Genomic DNA, 27753 nt, shown 5'->3' with positions numbered 1-27753 from the left:
AACAACCAAACCACTTGAGAGTAGAGAGCAAGCGGCAGAGATGCGATTCCTCCACAGAACCAAGGGCTGCGATCGGAGAGATTATTTTAGAAATGAAGATATCCTATCAGAGCTGGGAATATACAATTTGAATGAAAAAGTTACACAGTACCGGATTCAATGGACGGAACATATAAAAAAAATGTTTTCGCCACACTGCACAGAAAGCAGCTGTTTTCCAGTCCCTACGTAGATCTGAAAGACATTGTTTGCAGACGACTCTTGTCTGACGTCAGAACAGGTTTCTGAACAGTACCCTTTCCAGCCGCTAACATGGAACTAAGAAAGGTGATCAAAAAACAGCTGATCAAAAAACTTTTCATTATTTATGTTCATTATTCAATAATTAAAACATTTATAATAATATCATCTTATTGTCATTTGAAAGAATAAAAAAGTATAAACTCAACCTCCCACATAATTGAACATCATCTTTTAGGTTATTTAGACAAATCAGAATAAAAAATAAAAATACTTGGACAATTTCCTGATATTCAGATTACCTCAGATTTGCTAGAGCTATCACCTTCCACTTCTGCTTTCGGAAGTGCTTAGTAAACAACTATTCATATATAATATATATATTGTTTATTTTTGTGTGTGGCGAGAAATAGCGTTCGCACCACGTGCAAAAATGTTTTTCCGGCTCTCAATCTTTTCTAGTCCTCGGCCTATGGCCTCGGACATGAAAATCCGATTTCGAGCCGAAAAAATCTCATTTTCTGCTCTAGGTGCGAAATATACTATTGCAGAAAGGTTTCCCGTACAGGTATTAAATTATAAACCCAGAAGATCAATTGGAAGGCCATGTAAGAGATGGCAATAACTACATGTTATGAATGAAATGTAAATTTATACATGTTACTTGAACTCAAATACGCTGTTACAAGTTGGAACAGGCAATAGCCTGCCCTAATCCTTGCACGTAAGATGATGAAAATCATTATTCATTTATTTATTCATAGACATTAGATACAATCCAGGTATTAGATTACCATCTATCAATCTTCAATTATTTGAGAGACTCATATCGAGTCTTAAAAAATATCTTTATAAGAGGATTCCTTTTCAGGCATTAGTCTACTTTACTCCTATTACTCATAGAAATTAGCATTTCTATGGAACGTTACTGAAACGAGGAATAAGGCATATGAAGATGTTCTCTTTCTCGTAATTTCAACAGATACAGAATGAGATTTGAAATGAAAAATAATTGCATGTCAAGAATTTTTGAAAGATATACTGGTGAAGATAATAGACGAAACTATTTATTCAAACATGATTTCTAATTATTTATTCAAACATGAGATTATACATTATAATACTCATGAAGGTTTATACTATGAGCATTGGAACCTTTCAAAATGAAACAATTATCATAAACAAAGAGCCTTCGATTATGACAGATACAAAAAAAATTTTTCCATTAAAGGTAATAAGAATTGAAACGAGTGTCTTTGGACGGGATTGCATATTGTAGAAGTATGATATCTATTATTTGTTTCCATTTTATATCTATTGGAAGTTTTTTCATTAAAGAAAATGAGAAAAGTGTGTCTTTGAAGGGACTTACATATTGTAGAAGTATGGTGTCTATCGTTATAATATATCTTTGAAGTCTATTATTTTGGTTTCATTGCTGGATATATATTATAGTGATGCCTATATTATGCCTTTTCAGCAAAAAGGCATGGTTTAGCATTCTTTTAATGTTTTCTAACTGGAGTTTATCATATTCACTATATATTTTGGTTTCATTGCTGGATATATTATAGTGGTGCCTATATTATGCCTTTTCAGCAAAAAGGCATGGTTTAGCATTCTTTTAATGTCTTCTAACTGGAGCATTAGAGCAGCACTAAATTAAAGCCAACATTCGGAGTTAGTCCAGGATAATATTCAGTATTTTACCTAGGGCATTTTTTCGCAGGTTTTCGCGAATTGCGAGCTGAGAGAACCCTTTAGTTAGCGAGCATAAGTAATTCTGAAACAAAAATCTTATACTTCGACAACATAAAATTTATTTTCCTATTTGTAAAAAATTTTTATAAAAGATAATACAGTTTTATGGAAGAATTCATGGCTCAATATGCAAAAAAATGGAGAGTGGAGAATCAGAAGCAATGTAGAGATAAGTAACATTCTGCAGGGAAAAGATATAGTAGGATTCATAAAGTCTAGAAGAATCAGCTGGCTGGGACATGTCCAAAGAATGGAGAATAATAGGATGCAGAGGCAGATGCTTGTTGGAAGAATGGAAGGAACGAGGAAAAGAGGTCGCCCGAGAACAGGTTGGCTCCAGGATGTAGAAAAAGATCTGGCGTGCTTAGGAGTGAGGAACTGGAAGAGACTTGACAATCAGAGGGATTAATGGAGGCGAATTGTTGAGGAGGCCAAGATCCAGGCAGGGCTGTAGCGCTTCGTAATACTATTTTATGTATAAACTAAGTCATTTTAAATTGAATTGAAAATTAAAAAGTTTCATTTCAAAGTATAGAGGATGATGGTTTCAATAACTGTAGATTATTCAATATTACCAACGCACCTTATGACGTTTACTAAATTTAGTCGTAGGTACAAGGCAGCGAGTAGTGTAATAACAAAAATCAAGTATGACGTTAACACAAAAATAATAAGTAATTATTTTTCAGAATTAACGAATATAAATTAAAATGAGAGATATAGAGTTGAATAGAAAATTACCTTTTGCATTTACACAGGAATAATTCAATAATTTACTTACTGATGAATTAACATAACCAAGATAGAATAGTTATAACATGAATTAATTCATGAATGCTATTTAAAGTAGGCCTATTCAAATTTTACAAGCAATTTATAAGGGATTATAAATTATAGAGGTTGATTGTTAAAATTGAACTACCCATCACATCTGCTATACTATTCACTATATAGTCGCTATACTATACTATATACTTGCTATACTATACTGATCATAGCCAGCTTTCCATTACTGAGAAATTTGTAATAAATGAATTTTCATTTCTATTACAAACTGCTTGTTAATGATCACTTTCAAATACTTAAATTACGACACAGCAGTCTGACTAAAAACTATTAGCTTCTACTCACGTTTGTATTTTTATTACGATTTTGAACTTTCGAAATGTTACCTTGCTATCTGAATCCGATTGTTTACTCTGGTCAGGAGATGATTGTTGATGTTTTGAAGAACAGGTGTCATTGGAGTGTTGTGTGACCCCGACTGAGGAATGGTAGCGAAATTCTTTCTCTTCTTCATTATAACTGTAATAAGTGCCACTGTTGCCATCATAATACAGTCCAAGTTCCTGAAAATCAACAGAATTGAGTGAAGTAAATTAGATATAATTCAATATAGTGAGCTTAAAATAAAAATATAGGTGAAATTTGGAATTTAAAAATAATCAGAACATTTTGTAAAGGTGCGTACAGACTTTCGCTCTACTCCTCAACCGAACGTCACTCCAGCAGAGCGATTGATGATCGACCGGCGAACAAGAGTGGTTCAACCGGGGAACGCGAGAAGATCTAACATCTTCCGTAACGTTCATGATGGGTGCGTGGATGGAGCGACTGTGGTTCGATGGAGGTACGAGGGCGGTACGAGGGAGGAGCGTGCTCGGTGCGGGTTGGAAGCGTGAATATGTGTACGCAGCTTAAGATTAGAAATTAATGCTGTCGCAATAAATTAGGAAACCTAAACCTAATAATTAGGTACCACGCTTACCACAGGCTCAATAACTTTCTCAGTATTATTCACATTTATTATACTGTATCATAAATAGTATACAGAGTGTTTCAGAAGTAGTGTCGAACATTTGAGGGTATTGTTCCTGGATGATAGGAGACTACAAATGTCGTATTTCGTATTTGAAGTGTCCAAAACTCAGCGGTTATCCTTATAGCTGCCATTTTGTTCTTTTTCACTTAGGAATTTTTATCTCAAGAACGAAATGTTGTATTGATCTGAAACTTGGCATGAATATTTATGCTATAAAGACTCAACTTTGAAAAATAAAATACAAAATTTTCTATGTAAATTTTCAAAATGGCGGCCATTTTTAATTTTTGATGGCAAATTTCACGAAAACCGTTCACTTTACAGAAAATTTACAAGAGACAAAAAAGTTTTATCAAGATTTCAATTATACCTTATTTATTAGGATTGGTCAAATAATAACAGTGAAATTAATTTTTTTGTACTGCATGCATGAACAAGACACGGTTATAATTGAATTTTGAGACGAGTTGGAACTTCCGTCAGGGATGGAGTAAAAGCCATGAGTATATTATTATTTGTTCCTTTGTTTTGGGACAGAAAATTTGACTTGAATTCTTAAAAGTGAAATGTAACCTATCTTTTGGAAATGTTACTTTTGTAAAATTTGGGAGAAGAGCAGTTTTGGACTGAGCCTGTTGCTCTCTCCCAGTCTTTGCTATATGATTTCTAATTGTATTAATAAATGAATGAATCAATAAAATTATTCCTTATGTACAGGCAAAATACCTCTGTGGGTATCATCTGCACTTCGCCCCCTGTGGGCTGGGGGAGCTTTGAGTCGAACAACGTACTCAAGAATTTGTTGAAAACCTGAATACACCCACAGTATCCCTGCTTGTCATAGAAGGCGACTAAAAGGGACCCCCTTTCCAAAACCCTTCTTTTCCTTCTTAATATGCTTTGGAACTTTTCATTTCTAGAATGGCACTTTTTCCAATGACTTAGCTTTGTGCCATTCTCATTTCTTCTATCTGTCGGCCTTCCTTGGCCATATTCTCACTTCTTCTTAGGCCAACCCAAGGTGTTATGTGGACCGTGCTGATGGGTGGTACTTTTATAGGGTCGCCGTCTAGGTGTCAGCCCGACTACTTGACACCTACTGGACCAAAGGTGCCAACTAGTCATGACCGTAAACGACAACTTGACACCTCGCACCCTCGCGTCAGGGTGTCCCCCCGACTAGTTGTCACCTCCTTAGAAAGGAGACAAGTAGACGGGGATGGCTCACGTCAACATGACACCTTGCTCGCTGGCGTCAAGGTGTCACCCTGACTACTTGTCACCTACAGAGCATCAGTTGGCACAACTTACACCCCCGCGGCGTAGGGAGGAGAGATCAAGCAATTTTTATTGCTGGTTATGATGTAGAATTGAATTCTCAGCACTTTTGGTTCAGTAACATTTTCCCGTGAAACGCACGGTTCGGGAGATAATCGCCATCTTTGCTATAAAGTGCTTCGCCGTAAACGACAACTTGACACCTCGCACCCTCGTGTCAGGGTGTCCCCCCGACTAGTTGTCACCTCCTTAGAAAGGAGACAAGTAGACGGGGATGGCTCACGTCAACTTGTCCCCTAAAAACCGGTTCTAAAAGGGGACAAGTAGTCGGGGTGTCGACACCTAGTCGCGTTCTCCTTTTATATGGTGTCTCTAACGGTGCCTGCAGGATACCAGGCGCCCTCCTGTATCATTTAGGCCGCGGCTCCACTGGCCGTAGTTGATCGCGCACTACACGCGACAGTTGGGTGACTCCACGGGCAACAGAGAAAGACTGCAATCCGTCGCGCCGCCGTGGCTTCACTAGCAGTAGAAGTCAGTCAGTGTGCCGGTAGACGTGACCGATGAACGATCATGCCGTACGTTAACATTCGTAATGTTGTACTCAGTGTACTTTTAGTTTATAGACGACGCCGGTTACAGAAGAGAAAATACTGGATTCATCCAATACTAAGCAACAGGAAGTCTGAAGGCATGTTCCATACGTTGCATAGCAAGTTGAAAAAGTATTCAGACAAGTTTTTTGAATTTTATCGCATGTCTCAAAAATCCTTTGAATACTTACTACAAGCAGTATCACCAATTTTGAAAAACAGAATACTAACCTACGAGAAGCAATAGGAGAAGAGGAAAGGCTCTCAGTGACATTAAGGTAACTTTAGTTCACTAAATCATTACTAACTCATCCTTAACTAACTTTTATTAATATTATTAATGTTGTCTTATTACATTGACAGTAATTTATTGAGGGGTAAAAATACCTAAATGTGCCCTTTATGGTCAAACATGAGCTAGTTTTCCTTGTCACCTTGTTAAAAATGGTTTGTTAATTTGACGCGTTTTTATTTTAAACAATTTTATAAACATATAACTCGTTGCAATTTTATAAAACAACTACTAGTTTTCCTCGTCAACGTGTAACAAACTTTTATTCATTTAATGCGTTTTTATTTGTAATTATTTTATAATCAACTATAAACGTTATGTTATACCAACATGAAAAATTTACATGTACTTAAAAACTAGGTATGCAAATAATTATCAAGTAGGTGTGCAAAATAAAGACAAATAATTTTTCAAATAATGTATTTAGAAATTTATAAACTCTGTACAAAAGTGAGTACATTTCTCATGCTTTTGTTACAATTTAAAAAGGCTCAAAACAGATTCATCGGTATTGTCGTCCCAAGATTGTGGTTGACTATGCAAACTTGCTGGACTATGCAAATCGTTGCTTTGACCTGGTCCCGGTGAGAAAGTATCCTTCAGCCCATCGCACTGATTGTGGAACTGCTGTGAAGACGTAGCCCTTGCTAAGTTTAGTTGTTGAGCATTGCTGCAATTCGACTCCATTTTGCTTTTTGAATAACATTCTTGCAGACATTGCATGACTTGTATTCTGAATTGTAGAGATGCATTTTCGCTTAGTTGTCTCATTTTTGGCAGGAGAGATAAGAGGAACAACTTGTTGTCATCATTATCATCAGAAGGTCCAGGAGGTGGGTTAGGTGTAGACTGTTTTTTCAGAATTTCTAACAGTTGCGTTTCAAAATTTCCCTTCTTTGGTTTACCTGCAGGTTTTTTGATAGGTGGAGGTGCAAGGTCGTCAGGCTGTTGATCGTCTTCTACTTCTTCTGCATTCACATCTCCTACTTCTTCAGGTGCCATATTTCCTGAGGTTTGTCTGTTCTCCATCACAGGTCGGAGGAACGCCATCTGTTGTTGATAGGGATAAGGTCGTCTTTTACTCGCTCCACTTCCACTTTTAACAATCTGTGTCCTCAGAGATCTTAAGTAGGCATCCCTCAAAGCTTTCCATTTTTTCTGTATGTCTCTACCTACAAACAAGAAAAAATTATATTTAAAATCTTATTAAGTCTGTCAACAATTTTTTTAGCAACTTAGCAGCTTTTAGGTACTTAGCAACAGGATGCTCTATGCGGTCGCTCCATTTCCAATATCGTCTGGGTAGAAAGACCATCCGTACAATAGTAAGAGAAACGTGTGAAGCCCTGTGGTACACCCTTCAAGCTGAGTACATGAAAAAACCAAGTGAAGAAGACTGGATCAATACAGCTGAAAAATTTGAGAGAAAAACTAATTTCCCAAACTGTCTCGGGGCCATTGATGGAAAACACATCCGCATAGTGAAACCTGAGTTTAGTGGCAGCAATTACTTCAATTACAAACATTTTTTCTCCGTTGTGCTGATGGCAGTGGCTGACGCCGATTACTGTTTTACTTACATAGATATTGTTTCATATGGGAGTTTGAATGACTCGAATATACTAAAGTCTACAACGTTTGGGCAGGACTTGTACTCTGGAAAACTGATTATACCTGCACCAAGGCCAATTACAAATACTTCAAGCAGAATACCGTACCCTTTCGTTTTTGTTGCTGACGAGGCCTTTGCTCTAAGCAATAATCTCCTGAGACCATTTCCTCTCAAAGGACTTACACCTGAGAGACGCATATTTAACTATCGTCTTTCTAGAGCAAGGAGATATGTAGAGTGTGCTTTTGGCATATTGGCAAACAAATGGAGGATTTTACATCGGCCACTTGATGTTAATATAGAACTTGCCGACAGCATTATAAAAACCTGCTGTATATTACATAACTATGTGAGAAAAAATGATGGATTCAATTTTGAGGACACATTGTCATGTGACATAGAAAGCATCACACCTCGAGGAGTAAGAGGAACAATCAATGGATTAAATGTAAGAAATATGTTCTTGTACCACTTCAATTCTGCAGAAGGATCTATCCCATGGCAAACCAAGTACATGTAGAAATAGTTCACATGGTAAAAGAAGCATGAAGTTGAAGAATGTATACATATGCTCAAGAGACTAATTAGATTTATATGCCATGATTATTATGAATATAGTAGGTGAACAACATGTGGTATTATTCTTATTGTAAACTGTAAATGAATAAAATTTTACTCACCTATTTCATTCACTTTGTCTTCATCAAATTCCAACAATTTCTCGTCACCAACAACCCCTGCAACTACTTTTTCCCATGCATCAATTCTAGCATTTCTGTTCTTGTAATTCTCATCACCTTTACTATATAAAATTGGGTATTTCTCTACTTCTAATATGATTACCTCACAATCAAGTTCAACCTCCATTGTTCACAAACAAGAGAATTCACTACACTTAAAACTGTTCACTAAGAAGACTAGCGTCACTTGCTACTTGGTCGGTAGTTGGAACTGGACTGAGACGCAACCAACGCTGTCTACAGCTAGTGGCGCCAAGGTAGTGGCGGCAAAATGTAGCAGTAGAATAGGACCGGTTCCATTTGGGCGCGACACTACATTCTGTGGCGCGCCGTCAAATGTTCCACGCTGCAGACTGTTGCTAGTGAAGCCACCTCCATTTGTCTCCTGCCTTTTCATTTCTCTGACTTACTAACCGCACTTTGTAGCGCGATCAGCTACGGCCAGTGGAGCCGCGGCCTTAGCCTTGCCTGGACATGCGGGGCTCTGTCTGGGTTGACTCCACTTCCCTAGCTGTTCTTGGGAACCACATGAATAAACCAAACCCCAAGGCAACTTCTGGAGTTGCCTTTCCTTCAAACCCACGGGATCTGCCCCATCAGGGCAAGTTCCTTAATCTGAAATGATTGCATCAGGAACACAGGAGGTTCCGTTGCACTCTTATGTAGAGGCTATCAACATTGAGAAGGCTTCTATTGATCACGACATGTAAGCTCAATCACATCATCCCAACTGGAAAGGAAGGATGAGCTTCTCAGACCACTGCTTAAAGAAGGATGGCCATTCAGGCAAAACTTCTTGGGAGAGGTAAGGCTTTTGACCCTGCAAAGTTTCGGAGGGGCAAAAAGAAAAAAACCAAGAGACCAGAGATGGGTGAAACTCCAAATTTGGGTCAAGAGGCTGAGTCAGGGTAGCCAGGCGCCCTAGAGGCAACTTGGCGACCCCTTCCTCAGCGGAAGTACCTTCAAAGAAGGCCAGGAGTGGAGCTCACGTAGGTCACGACGACCAATCAGTCTGAAGAGACTGCCAAGCATATCACACTGGATTGCGGCAAGGATTGCAACCAGGTGATGAATGGGATGTTAGTATAGGGAAAACTCCTGGTTCTTGTAAAGGACACAGGTATTGGTTTGCCTAACTAACAAACTACTTGGGAACACAATAAACTTCGGTTGACGTGTGGGGTTCTTTGAACATTTGGATCCTTGAATCCGTCCTTCCAAAATAATAATAATCATCATCATCATCATCTACACTTAATCAATAGAATAGAATATGTTTTCATTTTAAAGAAAAACAAATTAAATACAAAAATAGAAGATAGTACTTATAAATTGGAAATGGGACAGTTTTGGGCATGAGCATGTTGTGCCTTTCCTCATATTAAGTATTTGTACACAATGTGAATAAATAAATAAATAAATAAAAATAGAAATCTAAGTACCCTTTTTAAATTATTTAGTCACAACATGTTTCAGCTATATGATGCCAGTATCAAGTGATTGGAAAATAAAATAAATATTTATTAATATTCTAATATTTACTTATTTATTTATTTCACAATGGGAGCAACAGGTAAAAAACCAAATATGCTCCCTTAACATCACAATAAGACAAGCACAATTCGTATTCAAAACGAATTCAGTTTTAATTTTTCTGCTCAAAATTTTCAAGTTTATTTCAATATTATTGAAACTTTCGGATTGTTTAGTGTTATTTCCGGCTCTTATCAACCCTTCGAAATTCAAAATTCATCAGTCATATCTCGAATACGTATTCTCTGAGTGTTAATCTTTGGTGAAAACAGAAATTTCAAACTTAACCTCACTTTGGACTATTTATGTGCCAAAATCAGGAATTGAAGAAGTTTTGGGCAATTGCCTGTTTCTCTTTCCAAATATCGTGTTTGTGACTGTTCTAATAAATAAATAAATAAAACAAAATTCACTAAACTAACATTGGAAAAAAACTAGGCTACTTGAAAAAAAATTATAAATGATATTGGAAAGTAGAGTTAATTGAAAGAAAAGACATGGAATGGTGATGGAGAGATGATAACAAGCATGAATGAGAAGATGATGATGATGATGCTGATGATAAATGCCAATGACAAACTGCCTTGTATAACAATAAAGGGAGAATTAAGGGCTCTCACAAAGTATGAGTGTAAAAATTGTGTGCATTCTTATTTTCAATTGTTTTTATTTTGTCTCATGAGCAAAGTCACTTTGTGCTTGAAACATGGATGACTACTGGAAAACACATCCACCCCCGCCCCAAGATTTAACAATCTTCGAATATGGTTGAAGGGGAAAAGTATGCACCCACTGTCCTACACCTACGAACTGTTTTTATTCAACAGTCTTTCAAAAATCGTTCATTATTATGCCTAGAACTATTATTTAGAAATAATAATTATTTTTATTGTAGAAATAAACTGCAAAAGCAGTAATTTGCTGGGATTGAGGTGAATGAAGTAGCACTTACAGCATTGTAATAGTAACCAGTGTTGTAGTCATAGTACATGCCACTGGTTGCTTCGTAGACAAAGCCCGACTGGCGCACAGCGCTTTCGGCCGCCTCTTTGACCTGATCGACAATACTGCTGCTGCTGCTTTCACGGCCACCGCCATTGCTGCTGCTCTGCTGCCAAGGCACAGGCACAGGCAATGCATCTTCCCAGTCTGTCTGCGTTGAAGCATCCGCCACTGGTCTTCCCTGATAAATAAATAGATACTTCAACGACAATAGCTAATACCAACATGACAGGTTTCACAGTCAAGTAAATCATACTTCAACAAAATAATAGAGACTCTAAAACTACCATGACAGGTTTTCCCAGTCAAATCTTACATTAGTCCAGTCACTATATACATTGGTGCATGCAATTTATATTGTAGTTATGATTTTTTAATATATTATTTGGGTACATAAGAGAAGTCCAGAACCAATTTCCACTATCTAGGGCACAGACAGATGAAGAGAGTGAGAGTGATATCAATCACATATCAATTTCATTGATCAGAAGACAGCTAATTTACACAAGCAGTAGAACTGGTCAATGAAATACTTTATGACTTGGATTTCAAAATTAGTAAAAAGAGCGTCAATGAGTGGATTAGGAGGGAATATTTCTTTACCTTGAATATAGCAATTCAATTTTAATTCTTTTATTTTCATTTTATAGTCTTTTCTCTACACAATATTTGTTTGATTTTCTATGATTCTGCTGTTATAAAGTTTCTATTGTAATTATTAGTTAAATTTGACCTTAACTTTCTGCATTATTTCGATATATTATGTTTTTCTTTTACTGTTTTGCAACTCTCACCAGCGGGCAAAGATTTTCTTTTTGCTGGTGATGCCTAGATTTTATATTTTATTTTATTCAAGTATATGTATGAGTAATTATGTTTATTTAATCATATTTTTAATGATATGTCATATAAAGAGTTTTGAATAATCTAATTGGCAATAAATGGAATTGAAAAAATTGAATTGAAATTTCTTCATGCAAAATTTCTTTGTGCTAGATACAGAGTGGCCCAAAAACCTCATATTGTGTATTGGAATATGGGCTTGAGTACACTCAAAAATAAATGTACACTCAACATTTTTCGACCGAATTTGACTTATGGTGCATGATTTTGGACCGCCTTGACGAGCCGAGAAGAATTAAGTGTAGTACGATGAAATCTGAGCATTGTGTCAAAAGTTATGTGTTTGAAATTTTGATCCTTGAGGTGTTCTTAAGCGTGCCTCTCCACTAGGAAATACTGAAATGAAGTGCATCTAACGGGTGATTCTCATAGAACATAATCTCATGAACTTATGTCATTGTGCAAAATATCAATGTGAGGACAATGTAGTTGGTGATAATGGTTGAAGCTAAAAATTAAGTGTTTTTCACAATACAAGGAGCATTGTTGTCAAGTGTACCTGGAAATCTACCTGATCTAAGATTATTGAGCACAAAAATACGCCCAGAGGGATTTTGAATTATACATCTAAATGGTAACAATCGGAAGATATTGTTGATCAAAAACTAAAATTCATCAAAATTGATTTTTTCTTCAAATTTCACTCATTTTTGAAGAATCATAACTCAGTGCTCATTAGAGATAAAGAGTTCCGAATCATTCCGAATGATCCTATTTTATTCAGAATTTTATAATTTAAAAAAAGGCGAGAGCAAGTTTTTCTGTCCAATTACGAGATTTGGCAGAAATAGCTAAGAATTTGATTCTGGACTTCTCTTATTTAGGTACCCAAATAATATATTAAAAAATCCGAACTACAATATAAATTGCAAGCACACCCCCTTCTTTATGTCTATACTGACTAGACTACTACACCTTCAACTAATAGCTAAAACCACCATGATAGGTTTTTCCTGTAGAGTAAATCGTACTTCAACAAAAATAGCTAATACTACCATGACAGGCATTCACTGTCGAATAAATCATACTTCAACAAATAGATAGGGTACTTTGGAGGTCCACCTCGAACAAACTGAATAGAACGACTTTTATTGTGGAGTGTTGCATGAATGGAGGCATTGAGAAAAGATGCATAAGCTTTCTTATGTTATGCTACCTATATTTTCTCTATGAATGAACTGAAAGAGCTATGATTTGTTTAAGAACTCAAATTGAAGCAGCTGATGCCACATTACTGAAGAAACACTTGAAAATTTGACGATTTGTAAGAAATTTATTATTGACTTGGGGGGTGCCATCAGCCAAGTGAAAATGGTTTAAATATTCTACATACACGTAGGCCTATTTATCATATAAGATCGTAGCTTTGGAGCTTAGAGCTTGTAACCATGTAAGCTTGGAGCTTAGTAAAAAAAATCAATATTCTGAATTTGAAGGTGAAGCTGCAATATAACATTTTGGGAAACAAATCTCTTTTTATCTTCGTGTATCTCTTTTTATGATGTATTCATAGTTTGAGAATAAAACCAAATATTCTTTCATTTATACTGACTCAACAGTACGATAGACGTTGTATGCAAGGAACGATACAATATTGCAGATTTCATTTATACTGACTCAACAATAGACGTTGTATGCAAGGAACGATACAATATTGCAGACAGAATGTGTTACTTAGACCTACTTATTTTCTGAGCGATTACAAAAAGTGAAAATGCAACGGTGCATTCGCCAGCTTGCAGAAAATATTTTTTTTTGCAAATCTCATTAGCATTATAGAATTAAACTTGCAAATAATTTAGCCTACTAAAAACACAGCAAACTAGTATCATAGAAATTTACCTGCTTGACTTTCTCATGGAGTGTAATAATTATTCTTCTTTGTCTGATCACACAATCTTGAAGCCTTTTAATATACAACACGACTTCAGGAAGATCGGTTAAAGAGCTTTCAAAAGATTGACTTATATCCTGAAATAAGTTATTATCCTCTTCATCTTCCAAAATGATTTCGTTCTCAGTATCACACATGTTATAATATTAGTTTCTCAATCATGTCACGACTAATTATAATAAGCTATACCATTCATTCTTGAATAAATAAGTTAGTGTATATTTTTATTTACAAGGTAAGACTTTGCAATTTGTAAAATTTTCTCACAAAACAAGAAAAGAAATGTGAACAACTATGTTTACAATATAGTCAAGACGACAAGAACTAGGTTAGAAAAATCCAACTTTACATTATCGACTGTGTTATCAGTCGATAGTCAACTATCGATAAAGTAAATCCTTCAAACATTGATTATTAAATTTGATGCCGGCGCCACACTCTTGCCGAGTGCATATGAATGATGAGCAAAAGAGTGTGAATGGCTATAGTGAGGTCCACGTTATAATGGCAGTATTCGATCAACTTTGGTTTTGCTATCCTTGTCTATTATTCGACAAAGCCGGTGGTACGATCCTTTTCTAGGTCCACAATGATGCCAATTATTTTTTCATACAGTTATCTTGAAAAGTGACCATTCCTGTACTGATTACAGAACGCAAAGAATCACTTTTCTGCTCTAGTGCACAAAGTATTACTCTGCGTACTCCAGATTTGCAACTTGGCAACACAAAATAGTTGGTGGGTTATATGGAGGATTAGTGCACAAAAACAAAAATTAAGTTGGTAACAATGACTGTGATTAGATTTAGATAAGAATCATTTCAATGGCTACCCTACATTTATGATAAAATCCCAATATAGAAATCCAAAACAAGAATAATGTTCATCTAAATCATAATTAAATAATCATCATTTGAGAATTCTCATCATTCAATAATAAATAATAGTTCTTTTCTATTGATAATTATTATTTCTTGCAGTTACGTTGAAAAGTGGCCATCGCTGCACTGATTACAGAACGCAAAGAATCACTTTTCCGCTCTAGTGCGGGAATAGTATATTTCGCACCTAGGGCCGAAAATGAGACTTTTCTGCCGGAAAAACATTTTTGCCCATGGTGAGAACGTTATTTTTCGCCACACAGAAAAATAAACAATAAATATATGAAAATAATTTATTGTCTATTATAAGCACTTCCGAAAGCAAAAGTGGAAGGTCATAGCTCTAGCAAATCTGAATATCAGGAAATTGTCCAAGTATTTTAATTTTTTATTCTGATTTGTCTAAATAACCTAAAAGATTATGTTCAATTATGTAAGAGGTTGAGTTTAAACTTTTTATTCTTCCAAATGACAATAAGATGATATTATTATAAATGTTTTAATTATTGAATGATAAACACAAATAATGAAAAGTTTTTGATCAGCTGTTTTAGCACACTTGAAATTTGGCCAATCTGAATCTGAATGTCAATGGAAGTTTAGGTTAGAAGTTCTATCCTACTCTGAAAATCGAATTATTTGAATAGTTTATAATAATATATATCTTATCTGTATTTTATTCATCCAAATAGAATGATAGTATATTATTGCAGAATACTTTATTGAATTCTAGAAGCATAAAAAGATTCCGTTTATCCACTATGTTCCGTGATAAACGCAGTACTAGGAGGTTTGAGGTTAGATTCTATTATACTCTGAAAATTGAATTTGAATAGTTTATAATATCTCATTTGTATTTCATTCATCCAAATAAAATTATAGTATCTTATTGCAAAATACTTTATTCAATTCTAGAAGCATAAACTTATTCCGTTTCATAAACTATTTTGAAAACACGTTCACATCAAATCAGAATCAGCTGACTTCAAGGTTATTTTACAGCCCTAGGGCCGTAAAAATTTTACCGGCCTGGCCAGAAAACAATCACTTTCGGCCTCCATATGACGCACGTAAACCAGCTCATTACATCCAAGTGGGGCGAAAAAATTTTTCTGCACTCCAGATTTGCAACATGGCAACGCAAAATACTTAGTAGGTTATATGGAGCAACAGTGCAGCAAAATCAAAATGAAGTTGGTAACAGTGACTGGGCTGCTATAGTGAGCAGAGGTGCAACGAAGCACAACGCGCTAATTATTACATTATATATTATAACCAAGGACAACATTTTTATTCAATTTGACAATAAATTAAGGTTTTTATCAATAATAAAATTACACAGAAAAACATTTGATGGATTTCAGGCAATTTTACCCATAATTACCCATTTTTCATATTCAATGGTAACTGTAGGAAAAACTTAATGTGAAATACGTGCGCAAAGTTCCTCTGCTGCACTCAAGAAACCATTCTGCCCTCGCCTATGGCTCGGGCGTAAACGTTTCTTTCGGTGCAGCAAACTGTCACTTTGCGCACTAGTTGCACAAATAACTATTTCAACTGCAAGCAATGAGAAAAGTAGCAAATACACATTATAAAATTCGAATTTTGAGGTTAAATGATTACCATTTGATATCCATATGAATAAAAATAATAAAAAACATAAGAATAATACAATAATATTCTCTATTGTCTATGTTTTTTTTATAAATATTTTTCAGTTTACTTTGAGAATTTTTCTCGGTAATTTGAGCAAAAGTCTAAATTTCTGAATCCTGTTCCAGTACTTTTTAGCAGGATAAAACAAACTCAGGTACGATTCTTCCCGCTAGGTCGCGCGCTTGTCGGTTCAGCCATCTTGCAGCCATCCCAATCAGCTGTTGGCATGTATTTTAAATGCGAATTTGTTGTTCTATCTGTATTTTTTCTGATTCTTGAATGGATAAAAATGAGAACTTTGGCTAAGAATTTTCAACTTCAATTGGATTATTAATTTTTAAATGAATTAAGGTTTTTATTTAACAGCATCACACACACAAGCATTTGATGGATTTCAGCCATCATTTTACCCATAATCTACCACTTCTCATATTCAATAGTAACTGTAGGAAAAGTTTGATGTGAAATACAAAGTTCCTCTGCTGCTCTCAAGAAGCCATTTACTTTGCGCACTAGTTGCACAAATAACTATTTTTACAGTTTTTTATAATTTACAGTTTTTTAAAGTTTCATTTTATAATTAATTAATGCAGAGAATTGGCATCGCTATTCTTCTATCTTTATCTCTGCCATTATAACGTGGACCTCACTATAGCAATGGCGAGCGGTGGCAAAGTAACCATCCACACTCGAGCTCATCATTTGTACCCATTTGGCAAGAGTGTGGCGCTGGCATATCCTTGTTGCCTATTCCTGTTCCTGTTGCACAGTGCCTGTTGAGTGTTTACATACGGTAATTTTGAGTTTTGACTGACAATAATAATTCAACGTTTGAGATTACAAGTTTTTAACAATAAATTGAGCCCCTGTTGATCGTTGAGGAGACATCAGAGAAAACTTCATTCATTGAACAACAACATTTTAGAACATTTTTTTTCAAATACAGTGTATACAATATTGATTGCAAAGATTTGTGAAACTAAGGAAACTACAGTATGTATACAAGGAAAGAGGAATCAAAAAAGGAAAAGGTAGAATAGATATGAGGATTTTTTCATAGCTACTTTTATTTCTATTATAAAAAGTGATACTATGTTTTTTTAAATATACACTTTTTGTTAATAATACTAAGATATAGGGGTATTTCTTTTCAAAGTTTCCTTAGATAATAGAATAGTTTTTGGGTACCGTAGGTCCAACGTCAACGTTAGTAGACAGATAACAGATCTGTCTACTAACTTTGCTGTAGGCCTACATACGGTACGTCAGATATTTTGTCTAAAGTAGGTACCGTATTAGACAATACCGTATACTGCTTAGCCTATATAAAATGATTACCGGTACCATAGCCACCTCTAATACATTAGAGGTGGCTATGCCGGTTCTCATGAACCATTGAATTTGATTTCGTAGTTCAAACCATCTGTTGTTATCTCTGTGGTCGCGCTGATAAGCTACCTGTTATCGATTATAATGGTAATTAACTGTAGAGATTATCGATATGGTACTCACTTTGAAAGCGTCAAGGTTGACCACTTGTAGAGCGACTCTTCTATAGAGAGTCGTCAGAATAAAAAATCTGGTGTGGTACACTCACACAACTTTCCTTGCTCATTGATCTATAAGCCTCATTCTTAAAAGAGGATAATTTCGGGGAATAACATTATGCCGATTGGCGGCTAAATAATTAAAACTATAATTATACTATTGTTACTGTTTTCAGAGTACATTTTCCTTTGAATAATTATGAAATTTGAGGATTTTTTAAAAGTTGTCAAAACAGCTGTTCTGCAAATAAAATATCGACATGTGTTCTTTTGAATAAACTGCTCTACCTACCTACCTCACGCACGAGAAGGAGGTTACAAAGTAAATTTCTCAGGGATGGGGTGGACCCCCTGTTAGTTTCCCAGGGAGGAGACTCATGCCAGTTTATAGAGCTGATAGATAACTATACAGGGTATGTATTTGAAAAAAATCGGTCAAGTCATTTTTGTGAAAATTGTGATAGAAATTTAACAAAATTCATTCTTCTCAGGAATATTACGGAGCTCCTGCAATTGTCCTAGAAATGAGACTCATGTCAGTTGATAGGGCTTATAAATAGCTATCTAGGGTATAAATTTGAAGAAAATTGTTAGAGCCGTTTTCGAGAAAACCGTAAAAAAATAGGTTTTTTAGCCATTATCCGCCATTTTTTCCGCCATTTTGAATTTAATTTCATTGAATTTCTTATTGTCGGATCCTCATGGTATAAGGACCTTAAGTTTAAAATTTCAAGTCAATCGGATTATTAATTTTTAAATTAATTAAGGTTTTTATTTAACAGCATCACACACACAAGCATTTGATGGATTTCAGCCATCATTTTACCCATAATCTACCACTTCTCATATTCAATAGTAACTGTAGGAAAAGTTTGATGTGAAATACAAAGTTCCTCTGCTGCTCTCAAGAAGCCATTTACTTTGCGCACTAGTTGCACAAATAACTATTTTTACAGTTTTTTATAATTTACAGTTTTTTAAAGTTTCATTTTATAATTATTAATGCAGAGAATTGGCATCGCTATTCTTCTATCTTTATCTCTGCCATTATAACGTGGACCTCACTATAGCAAGGGCGAGCGGTGGCAAAGTAACCATCCACACTCGAGCTCATCATTTGTACCCATTTGGCAAGTGTGTGGCGCTGGCATATCCTTGTTGCCTATTCCTGTTGCACAGTGCCTGTTGAGTCTTGAGTGTTTACATACGCTAATTTTGAGTTTTGACTGACAATAATAATTCAACGTTTGAGATTACAAGTTTTTAACAATAAATTGAGTCCCTGTTGATCGTTGATGAGACATCAGAGAAAACTTCATTCATTGAACAACATCATTTTAGAACATTTTTTTTAAATGCAGTGCATAGGCTACAATTGATTGCAAAGATTTGTGAAACTAAGGAAACTACACTATGTATACAAGGAAAGAGGAATCAAAAAAGGAAAAGGTAGAATAAATATGAGGATTTTTTCATAGCTACTTTTATTTCTATTATGAAAAGTGATATTATGTTTTTTTAAATATACACTATTTGTTAATAATACTAAGATATAGGGGTATTTGTTTTCAAAGTTTCCTTAGATAATAGAATTGTTTTTGGGTACCGTAGGCCCAACGTCAACGTTAGTAGACAGATAACAGATCTGTCTACTAACTTTGCCGTAGGCCTACATACGGTACGTCAGATATTTTGTCTAAAGTAGGTACCGTATTAGACAATACCGTATACTGCTTAGCCTATATAAAATGATTACCGGTACCATAGCCACCTCTAATACATTAGAGGTGGCTATGCCGGTTCTCATGAACCATTGAATTTGATTTCGTAGTTCAAACCATCTGTTGTTATCTCTGTGGTCGCGCTGATAAGCTACCTGTTATCGATTATAATGGTAATTAACTGTAGAGATTATCGATATGGTACTCACTTTGAAAGCGTCAAGGTTGACCACTTGTAGAGCGACTCTTCTATAGAGAGTCGTCAGAATAAAAAATCTGGTGTGGTACACTCACACAACTTTCCTTGCTCATTGATCTATAAGCCTCATTCTTAAAAGAGGATAATTTCGGGGAATAACATTATGCTGATTGGCGGCTAAATAATTAAAACTATAATTATACTATTGTTGCTGTTTTCAGAGTACATTTTCCTTTGAATAATTATGAAATTTGAGGATTTTTTAAAAGTTGTCAAAACAGCTGTTCTGCAAATAAAATATCGACATGTGTTCTTTTGAATAAACTGCTCTACCTACCTACCTCACGCACGAGAAGGAGGTTACAAAGTAAATTTCTCAGGGATGGGGTGGACCCCCTGTTAGTTTCCCAAGGAGGAGACTCATGCCAGTTAATAGAGCTGATAGATAACTATACAGGGTATGTACTTGAAAAAAATCGGTCAAGTCATTTTTGAGAAAATCGTGATAGAAATTTAACACTATTCATTCTTCTCAGGAATATTACGGAGCTCCTGCAATTTTCCCAGAAATGAGACTCATGTCAGTTGATAGGGCTTATAAATAGCTATCTAGGGTATAAATTTGAAGAAAATTGTTAGAGCCGTTTTCGAGAAAACCGTAAAAAAATAGGTTTTTTAGCCATTATCCGCCATTTTTTCCGCCATTTTGAATTTAATTTCATTGAATTTCTTATTGTCGGATCCTCATGGTATAAGGACCTTAAGTTTAAAATTTCAAGTCAATCGGTTAATTATAGGAATGGAATTATCTTGTTCACAGACACACAGACCAACACCCAAAAATCATGTTTTTGGACTCAGGGGACCTTAAAACGTATAGAAAACATGAAATTAGGGTAGCCAACCTTAATTTTTTTGGAAACGTATAGAAAACATGAAATAAGGGTACCTTGAATTTTTTTGGAAAGCAATACTTTATCCTTACCTATGGTAATAGGGCAAGGAAAGTTAAAAATACCCTCCATCTGACATCTGAATCAGGATGTCGTAATAACTAATATATATAATTTAGATTGAAGAGATAGATAGAAGTCAGATTGTGTGTGTGAACTCCAGTCTCTCAAGTCCTCTATCAGTTCCTCATGGAGCTCCTCAAGGATCCATTCTTGGGCCTCTACTCTTTATAATCATGTAACACGATATTGAGTACAGTATTGGTTCTAAAGTCGTCTGTTATGCTGATGACTCATCCACGGTAACTGTGGATAGGGACTTGAATGCTCTTCAGCAGAAAATGATCAAGTGTCAGGATGAGGCTGCAGTGTGGTTCTGTGCAAATGGTTTGCTTCTGAATAGAGACAAAACTCAGTTGTTGGTGCTTGCACTGAGACAAATCACTGAGGTCGCTGAGGGTGCAGGAAGTGGCAGGCTTCTTGGTCTCACACTGGACCGAAAGCTTTCTTGGAGTGAGCACATAGATAGTGTATGCTCTAAACTCTCTAGATCCATATACTTGCTTCGTAGTCTAAGGGAATCAGTCCCCAAAAAGTACCTGAGGTCATGTTACTTTGCGTTTTTTCAAAGTGTCTTTGTTTACGGTCTGGAACTGTGGGGCTGTGCCCCAGATGTCCAAAAGGTACTCCTTTTGCAAAAGAAAGCTATCAGGATAATCTCCGGTGCCGCTTATCTTGAACATTGCAAGCCTCTCTTCATTAAGGAGAAAATTATGACAGTGTATAGCATGGTAGCATTTAGGCTTCTAATGAGTGTGAAGAGGAGAATAGACAGTTTCCTTTGCAGAGATGAAGTGCACAGTTATGGTACAAGAAACAGATATAAAATTGATGTTCCTTATTCTAGGTTGGGGATGATTTTAAAAAGTCCCAAGCACATTTCCCTTAAGCTTTTTAATGTGCTGCCATGCTCGGCAAGGGTTTTGCAGGAGTCCAGATTTAAATCTGAACTGGAGGGCATTCTTTTGCAAAACCCTCTATATTCTTTTGATGACTTCTTACAGATGAGAATGGACAACTTTTTCAAGCTTTAATTTTTCAACTCAGTTTAAGTCTAGGATGGCCATATTGAGCTTATCGATTTTTCTATTTTCCACAAGGCTGACCATGGTTTCCTATTATTTCCTGTGTATGATTATATAAAATCACTTCATTTTACACATGTGTTTCCAAGTTATTTTATAGTAGGCTAATTGTATTTTTACCAATGTATTTTAATTATAATTAGTATTATATTGTATTGACGTTTCCAATTGCCATTTTTTATGTGCTCAAAGGAATAAAAGCATTCTTATTCTTATTCTTATTCTAAGATTTGTATATGATGAAACTTGTAGAATGTCTATCCTTCAATCTTTTAGGCTATTGCTGTCTATAGTGCGGTCCACGTTATAGTGGCAGTGTAGGAAGATAGGAGAAAAGGGTTGCCAGATGTCATCCTTCCAACCCAAACAGCGGATAGGCCTACTGGTATATCTGATGAATTTAACTGTTCATTATTGTTGAAAATAGTTAATCATATTTTATTTGTCAAGAAAATATATTTTTTAAAGATGTTATAATAAATTTTCATGATTAAGATTAAATATTTTGCAGATTAGTTGAATTTCTACATTGTTGATAAACGATGTGGCAACATCGCAATGCGTGAAAGAGATAGCGCCATCTGCTTTGTTAAACGATAGACAAGGATAGCAACACCATTGCAAATCACACACTGCCATTATAACGTGGACCTCACTATATAGTTATTTTTCAATATAGCCCCAATGATTATGTTCGTCAATTTTAAGACATTTCGAGCAAAAAGCATTACTTTTTCGACGTGCTAGAAACATTTTTGCTTTAAAAGATAAGTGGATTGTGAAGTTGCTCACAAATGGATAGAATTATTTCTCAATTGTCAAGAGTACTGTAGCTAGTCAGAAGAAAGTATATTTTGCCTCTCAGTAGTTTCAATGTGAGGAAAGCATTAGACCTAATGAATTAATGTATGATTCATCACTCAAATTCTTGTTCGTTTAGTAATTTATATTTTTTTTTCTTCCTACTCGCGGTACTCCTTCATTTTCTGTTCAATTGTATTCAATACTAGATTTTTGTGCGCAATATTTTTTAATGCTTCAATTCCTTGTTTGCAGGTGCTCATTGGAAATCTGCCAGGTACTTTATTCAGCCTTCGGCCCCTGAAGATAATGGGTACGGTAACAGGAAATTTATAAAATTATCACTTCCAAAGTATTCAATTATTATTTTTTTTAATTGACTGGCTCATGTCTCCAAGCTTCTAATTTTCATTTGTTGATTCGATCAGGCCTATACACAATTCATTGAGAATATAATTGATGTAATTCTGACTTCGTCACTCCGATTTAACAAAGATGGCCTCCACAGAATGGCTTGAACAGTCTATTGGTAAAATGGTCGACTTGAGTCATGAGGTGATCATGAATACTCTAGCTGAACCTGCTCAGCAACCAATGAATGATGACGTCTATCATCTAACTTGTATGAACATCATTGGGCGCTTTTCACACATTTCAGAACGCTCCAATTTGACTCCACTTGAGCTTGGCATAATAGCTGATTATTTGCTGTCCACTTATGGTCCGCTTCCTAATGAATTAATATCGACGGACATTTCACCTCCAACTTTGCATGAAGAACAGTCACAACTTCCACATGAAAAATTGGATTTGGATAATGAGTATGTTTCAGACGATATGGATTTCAAAATGAGGCTGTTAGATTCTACCAATGAATACATATTTGGTACTATTAAATTAACAGAAGTAAGAGAAAACATCATGATTAATATAAGAGAGCTTGCTTTGACATTTTTTGGACAAGCTCTCTCGGACAAGGACACACAGCTGACGCATCTCTCTCTCAGTAATAGCAATGTTGCAAGCGGTATGCTTATTGCATTTTTGAAATATTTGCCAGAGTCCCGAATTGTTTCTCTTAATTTACCAAAAATATTAGAGAGAAAGATTTTTTACTATGTAGATGATTCAAGTAATGTCCGTGTTTATGGTAGGCGTGATGATGATGAATTTCATTATTATGATCGTTATTATTATAATAATGATGATGATGGTGATGAAGATTATGATAGAGGTTGCTTCAATAAGCTGTACAAATTATGCTGTGGTTCTAACAGGAGTATAAGTTATACATCATCGGAAGTTGATCATAGTGATAAATCTAAGGATGAACCAGAAGTTCAAAGAAATAATTGCTTACAGTATCTTGCCTCAATATTAAAAGACACTGAAATTAATTCCCTAGATTTGAATGGTAATGCTATCAACCTGGAAATGCTCTCTTGTTTTCTGGAAGGTACAAAAATATCTTCTCTTGGTTTAAGAGGGTGTAGGGTCAAGAGTAATGGTTTAAACAGTTTGGCAAGTGTTTTGAAAAGTACAAACATCACTTCCATAGATCTAAGCGAAAATTTATTAGATTGTAAGAGATTGAAAATATTTGTGGAAGGTTTAGAGGGTACAAAAATTACATCTTTGAACCTTAGCTCAAATAAAATAGGTGTTGATGGACTGACTTGTTTGGGAGCAGTTTTGAAAAACACAAATATCATAACCATTGATCTCAGTAGAAATGGGTTGAACTGTGATTGCTTGAAGGCATTTGCGCCACATCTGGTGAATACAAATGTTACCTCTCTGAATTTGAGGACCAACCAGATAGGCATTGATGGTGTGAAAAGCCTAGCACATGTTTTGAAGGACACACTGATCGAAACAATTGATTTGGGAGAGAATATCCTGAGTTATGAAAGTGTCAATGTATTGGCAAATTGCTTGTTGGACAAAAAAATCAAATCACTTTGTTTGAGAGGGAATGATCTAGACATTGATCGGCTCAATTGCTTGACAAGTGTTCTGAAACAATCAATCATCACTTCACTGGATGTTGGCAAATGCAATTTGCAGAGTGACAGTGTGAAGTTGTTGGCACCGGAGTTGGTGGGCTCACACATTCAGTCACTCAATTTGAGTCATAATTACATAGGTGTTGATGGCATCAATTCTCTGGCTGATATCTTGAATGACACTGACATCACCTCCCTAGACCTTAGCCATAATGGTGTGGAAAATATAAATATCTGTTTGAAGATATTTGCATGTTTAAATGCAAGAGATTCTAAGATTGATTATCTTAGAATGGGGGAGAATAAAATAGATTACGAATATTTAGCAAATATTTTGAAGGACTGTAACTTTACTTCAATTGATCTTGATAGCACCACAAACAATATAGGCTTGGAGAAATTTACATCAAATTTAGATATTTCAAACATTAGTTCTCTGAATTTGAGTGGAAATCATTGTGGCGAGACTCTTCAGAAACTAGCTTCTGTTCTCAAATTCACTTCAATCACCTCATTGAATCTCGCAAAATATTATTTACCATGCAATAGCCTGACAGATCTACTATTGTGCCTGCCTGATACGAAAATCACATCTCTCAATCTCAGTGAGAACAATATTTGTGGTAATATATTTTATTTGGCATCTGTTTTGAAATATACTAAAATCACTTCTATCGACCTAAGCGGTTGTGGAATAGGCGAAGATTATGATGAAATCAATATGGTTCAGATGTTGATCGACTCCAGTGACACATCACTTGATTTGAGATATAAATGTCTTTGTTATTTCAGTATATGTTACTTAGCAAGTCAACTGCGACACACAAGAATAATGTACCTCAACCTAACTGGCAATGAAATAGTATACAATGGTATGAAATATCTTTCTCAGGGACTTTTGGGCTCACAAATTGTTGCACTTGATCTCAGTGGAGACAAAATAGATTGTTCGGGTGTTTATTATCTAGCTGAAGTTCTCAGGAACACTCAAATTTCTTTATTGAATCTATCAAATAATAAAATCGCCTGCAAGGGTATCAGATATTTGGCAGAGGGCCTTGTGGGCAGTAGTATCTCATCACTGAACCTATCAAACAATAAAATCGCCTGCGAAGGTCTCAAGTATTTGACAGAGCGCTGTCAGTTGCAATCGCTAGATTTGAGTAAGAATCTTATTAAAGATCAAGGTATCCAATACTTGGCTGAAAATGTTGCGAATATTGACATTTTCAAGATAAATTTGTGTAAAAATATTATTGGAAAGCAAGTAGCATATCAGTTGTTAGATGGTGTGAAAAGAAAAAGAATGAATCCATTGAGCAAAGTTTTCCTTGATGTTACCAGTGATTTAACTAGTTATATCAGTTTGTACAAATATCCAGGCTGCCTTGTTGAAATCAGTGAACCGTGTTCCAGAGAAGATGTAAATTGTCTTATTGACAATATCCATCGGACACTGGGTAGGCCTATAATAACCAAATTGATTGTGTACGGAGAACATTTTGAACATTTGTTGGGACAATTTGACAACATTGACATCACAGAACTTGAAATCGAACACTACTTTGAGGAACATCATATATCTCCCATACTTGTCAATAGTAATATTGCTGTGCTGAATTTGGATTGGGATGAAGGTAAGATATTGTCGAAAGAAAAACTCATTTTGAAGGTGAAAGCTATTTCATTGAAAATTAAAACTGAATCTTTCAGCGGGCTAACAAACTGCGGTTTCAAATCTGCACTGAATAAAAGTAATATTGTGTACCTAGATTTGAGTAATAACAAGCTAAAAGATGATGGTTTTGAGATATTGGTTGAATTGTTGAAGGATTCCAAAATAATATCTTTGAATTTGAGCAATAATTCTTTGACTGAAAGTTGTGTTGTACTATTAGCCAAAGTTCTTGCTCAAACCAGAATCACGTACATAGATTTGCATGGGAATGGAATCTGCTATTTAGGAAATGCATACTCATACCTTGTCAAAGCTGCTTGCGAGTCTAGTGTTTGTTGGATTTCTTTGGATCAGAATGAAATTGAAGAGGGTTCACAAGAAAACATAGAACTATTACATTTACCTTACATTGTTCCACGAAATGATACACCAATCGAATTTCAAATTCGCTTCTTGTTCAGAGAGTTGGTCTCAGTGGACTCAGCTGGTGACCAATTCGAATTCATTGTTCCTCGCGATGACTCAGACATCACCATCACCATCAGCCACTACCCACTTCTGTTCAAATATCTTCCAGAATACAAAATGCACATCTATGACCACTTCTACATGCAGAGTATGAGAAGACATGACATTCACGTGCTGAAAAGAGTAAACAGTTTTGTCGAAAATATGAAAACTAAATTTAATAAGTTTATTGAAGACAAAATGTTGCAATTGGCAGAGAAATTTGGCCACGATAGTTTTGTGAGACTTGTTAAGGAATGTGATCGTTTAGATTTGTCTGATTTTGTTATTATGCTACTGTGCCATAGACCATTGTATTATGTGGACAGCGAAGAGAATTTCTTGCATCCGTTCATCTACAAAATGTTGCATAAATATGAGTTGCCATTGTACAATGCAATCTATGAACCGAATAAGAAACATCAAATAATATCTTACTTTGAGGAGCATTCAGATTTTGATTGCTCTCGTGAGATTATTGATTTACTCAGTTTATTGTAAATTTGACATGTATTGTTTACTAATTAATAATTATAATTAAACGAAATTCCAAATTAATTGCTGTAAATTATTATTTCATTAGCATTTGAATGCAATATCTGCTGAGTAATTTCCATCTATTGTCTACTAGTATGATGAACCCGTGTTCCCACATGAAACTGAACTCCTCCATTCAGGATTAATAGCAGTTCTATCCAATGAGATGGAAGATTCTAATCATGACTTTTGGGCTTAATTGTATGTTTTTACTGTGTTGTGTATCCATACTTTTTCACTAATGAAATAAAACTTGAATTTAAAAAACACTTATAAAGTGAAAATGCAAGCAAAGTTCAATAAACTGAAAGCATGACGAATTGAAAACTTTACAAACTGAATAGGTACTTGACGTAATGAAATCTTGAAGAATTTAAAACAGGCCTATAACCATCCTCGGTAAATTAATAATCTAGGCCTGTATGCAGAATTTCAATTTACTCAGTTCA

General features: G+C 35.4%; 3 protein-coding genes across 7 annotated transcripts in view; 1 reads left to right on the top strand and 2 right to left on the bottom strand.

Annotated features, from left to right (window-relative positions):
- The window catches only part of LOC111051304 (angiogenic factor with G patch and FHA domains 1), a 118429-nt gene extending 104398 nt beyond the window's left edge, over positions 1–14031 (bottom strand). The window contains exons 1-4 of one of the 4 annotated variants that reach the window (XM_022337791.2): positions 13619–14009; positions 10824–11054; positions 3174–3350; positions 1951–2023 (exon numbers count right to left, since the gene is read on the bottom strand). In XM_022337791.2, coding sequence (XP_022193483.2) covers positions 1951–2023; positions 3174–3350; positions 10824–11054; positions 13619–13807 — 670 coding nt within the window. In that variant the 5' untranslated portion in view covers positions 13808–14009. Of the gene's footprint in view, positions 1–1950; positions 2024–3173; positions 3351–10823; positions 11055–13618 lie in introns of all 4 variants that reach the window. The other 3 variants (XM_039421859.1, XM_022337790.2, XM_039421858.1) reach the window with 3 other exon arrangements.
- On the bottom strand, positions 6392–9121 carry LOC120349997. Its single transcript, XM_039421862.1, has 2 exons — positions 8279–9121; positions 6392–7158 (listed from the first exon to the last, which is right to left on the bottom strand). Exons 1-2 carry the CDS (start codon positions 8463–8465, stop codon positions 6461–6463), a joined length of 885 nt encoding a protein of 294 aa, XP_039277796.1. The 5' UTR covers positions 8466–9121; the 3' UTR covers positions 6392–6460.
- Positions 14032–16962: 2931 nt separating the features above from the next.
- On the top strand, positions 16963–27325 carry LOC111051306. 2 transcript variants are annotated; one of them, XR_005570568.1, is made up of 2 exons: positions 16963–17241; positions 22832–27315. XR_005570568.1 is itself a non-coding variant. In XM_022337795.2 (2 exons), the coding sequence occupies exon 2, from the start codon at positions 23072–23074 to the stop codon at positions 27266–27268; it is 4197 nt and encodes a 1398-aa protein (XP_022193487.2). In that variant the 5' UTR covers positions 18902–19206; positions 22832–23071; the 3' UTR covers positions 27269–27325. The 2 variants fall into 2 exon arrangements, 1 of the variants encoding a protein (XP_022193487.2); XM_022337795.2 differs by lacking the exon at positions 16963–17241 and adding an exon at positions 18902–19206 and having other exon boundaries at positions 22832–27325.
- Positions 27326–27753: the final 428 nt, after the last annotated feature.

This window comes from Nilaparvata lugens, chromosome 2 (genome assembly GCF_014356525.2).
Source record: "Nilaparvata lugens isolate BPH chromosome 2, ASM1435652v1, whole genome shotgun sequence".
NCBI lineage: Eukaryota > Metazoa > Arthropoda > Insecta > Hemiptera > Delphacidae > Nilaparvata > Nilaparvata lugens.
The sequence above is the reverse complement of the archived record's forward strand: the minus strand, read 5'-3'. Positions and strand labels throughout refer to the sequence as shown.

Coding starts and splice junctions, on each gene's coding strand:
- LOC111051306 (XM_022337795.2), top strand. CDS start 23,072: ATGGCCTCCACAGAATGGCTTGAACAGTCTATTGGTAAAATGGTCGAC.
- LOC120349997 (XM_039421862.1), bottom strand. CDS start 8,465: ATGGAGGTTGAACTTGATTGTGAGGTAATCATATTAGAAGTAGAGAAA. Junction 7,159..8,278: donor AGACAAAGTGAATGAAATAG/GTGAGTAAAATT, acceptor TCTTGTTTGTAG/GTAGAGACATACAGAAAAAA.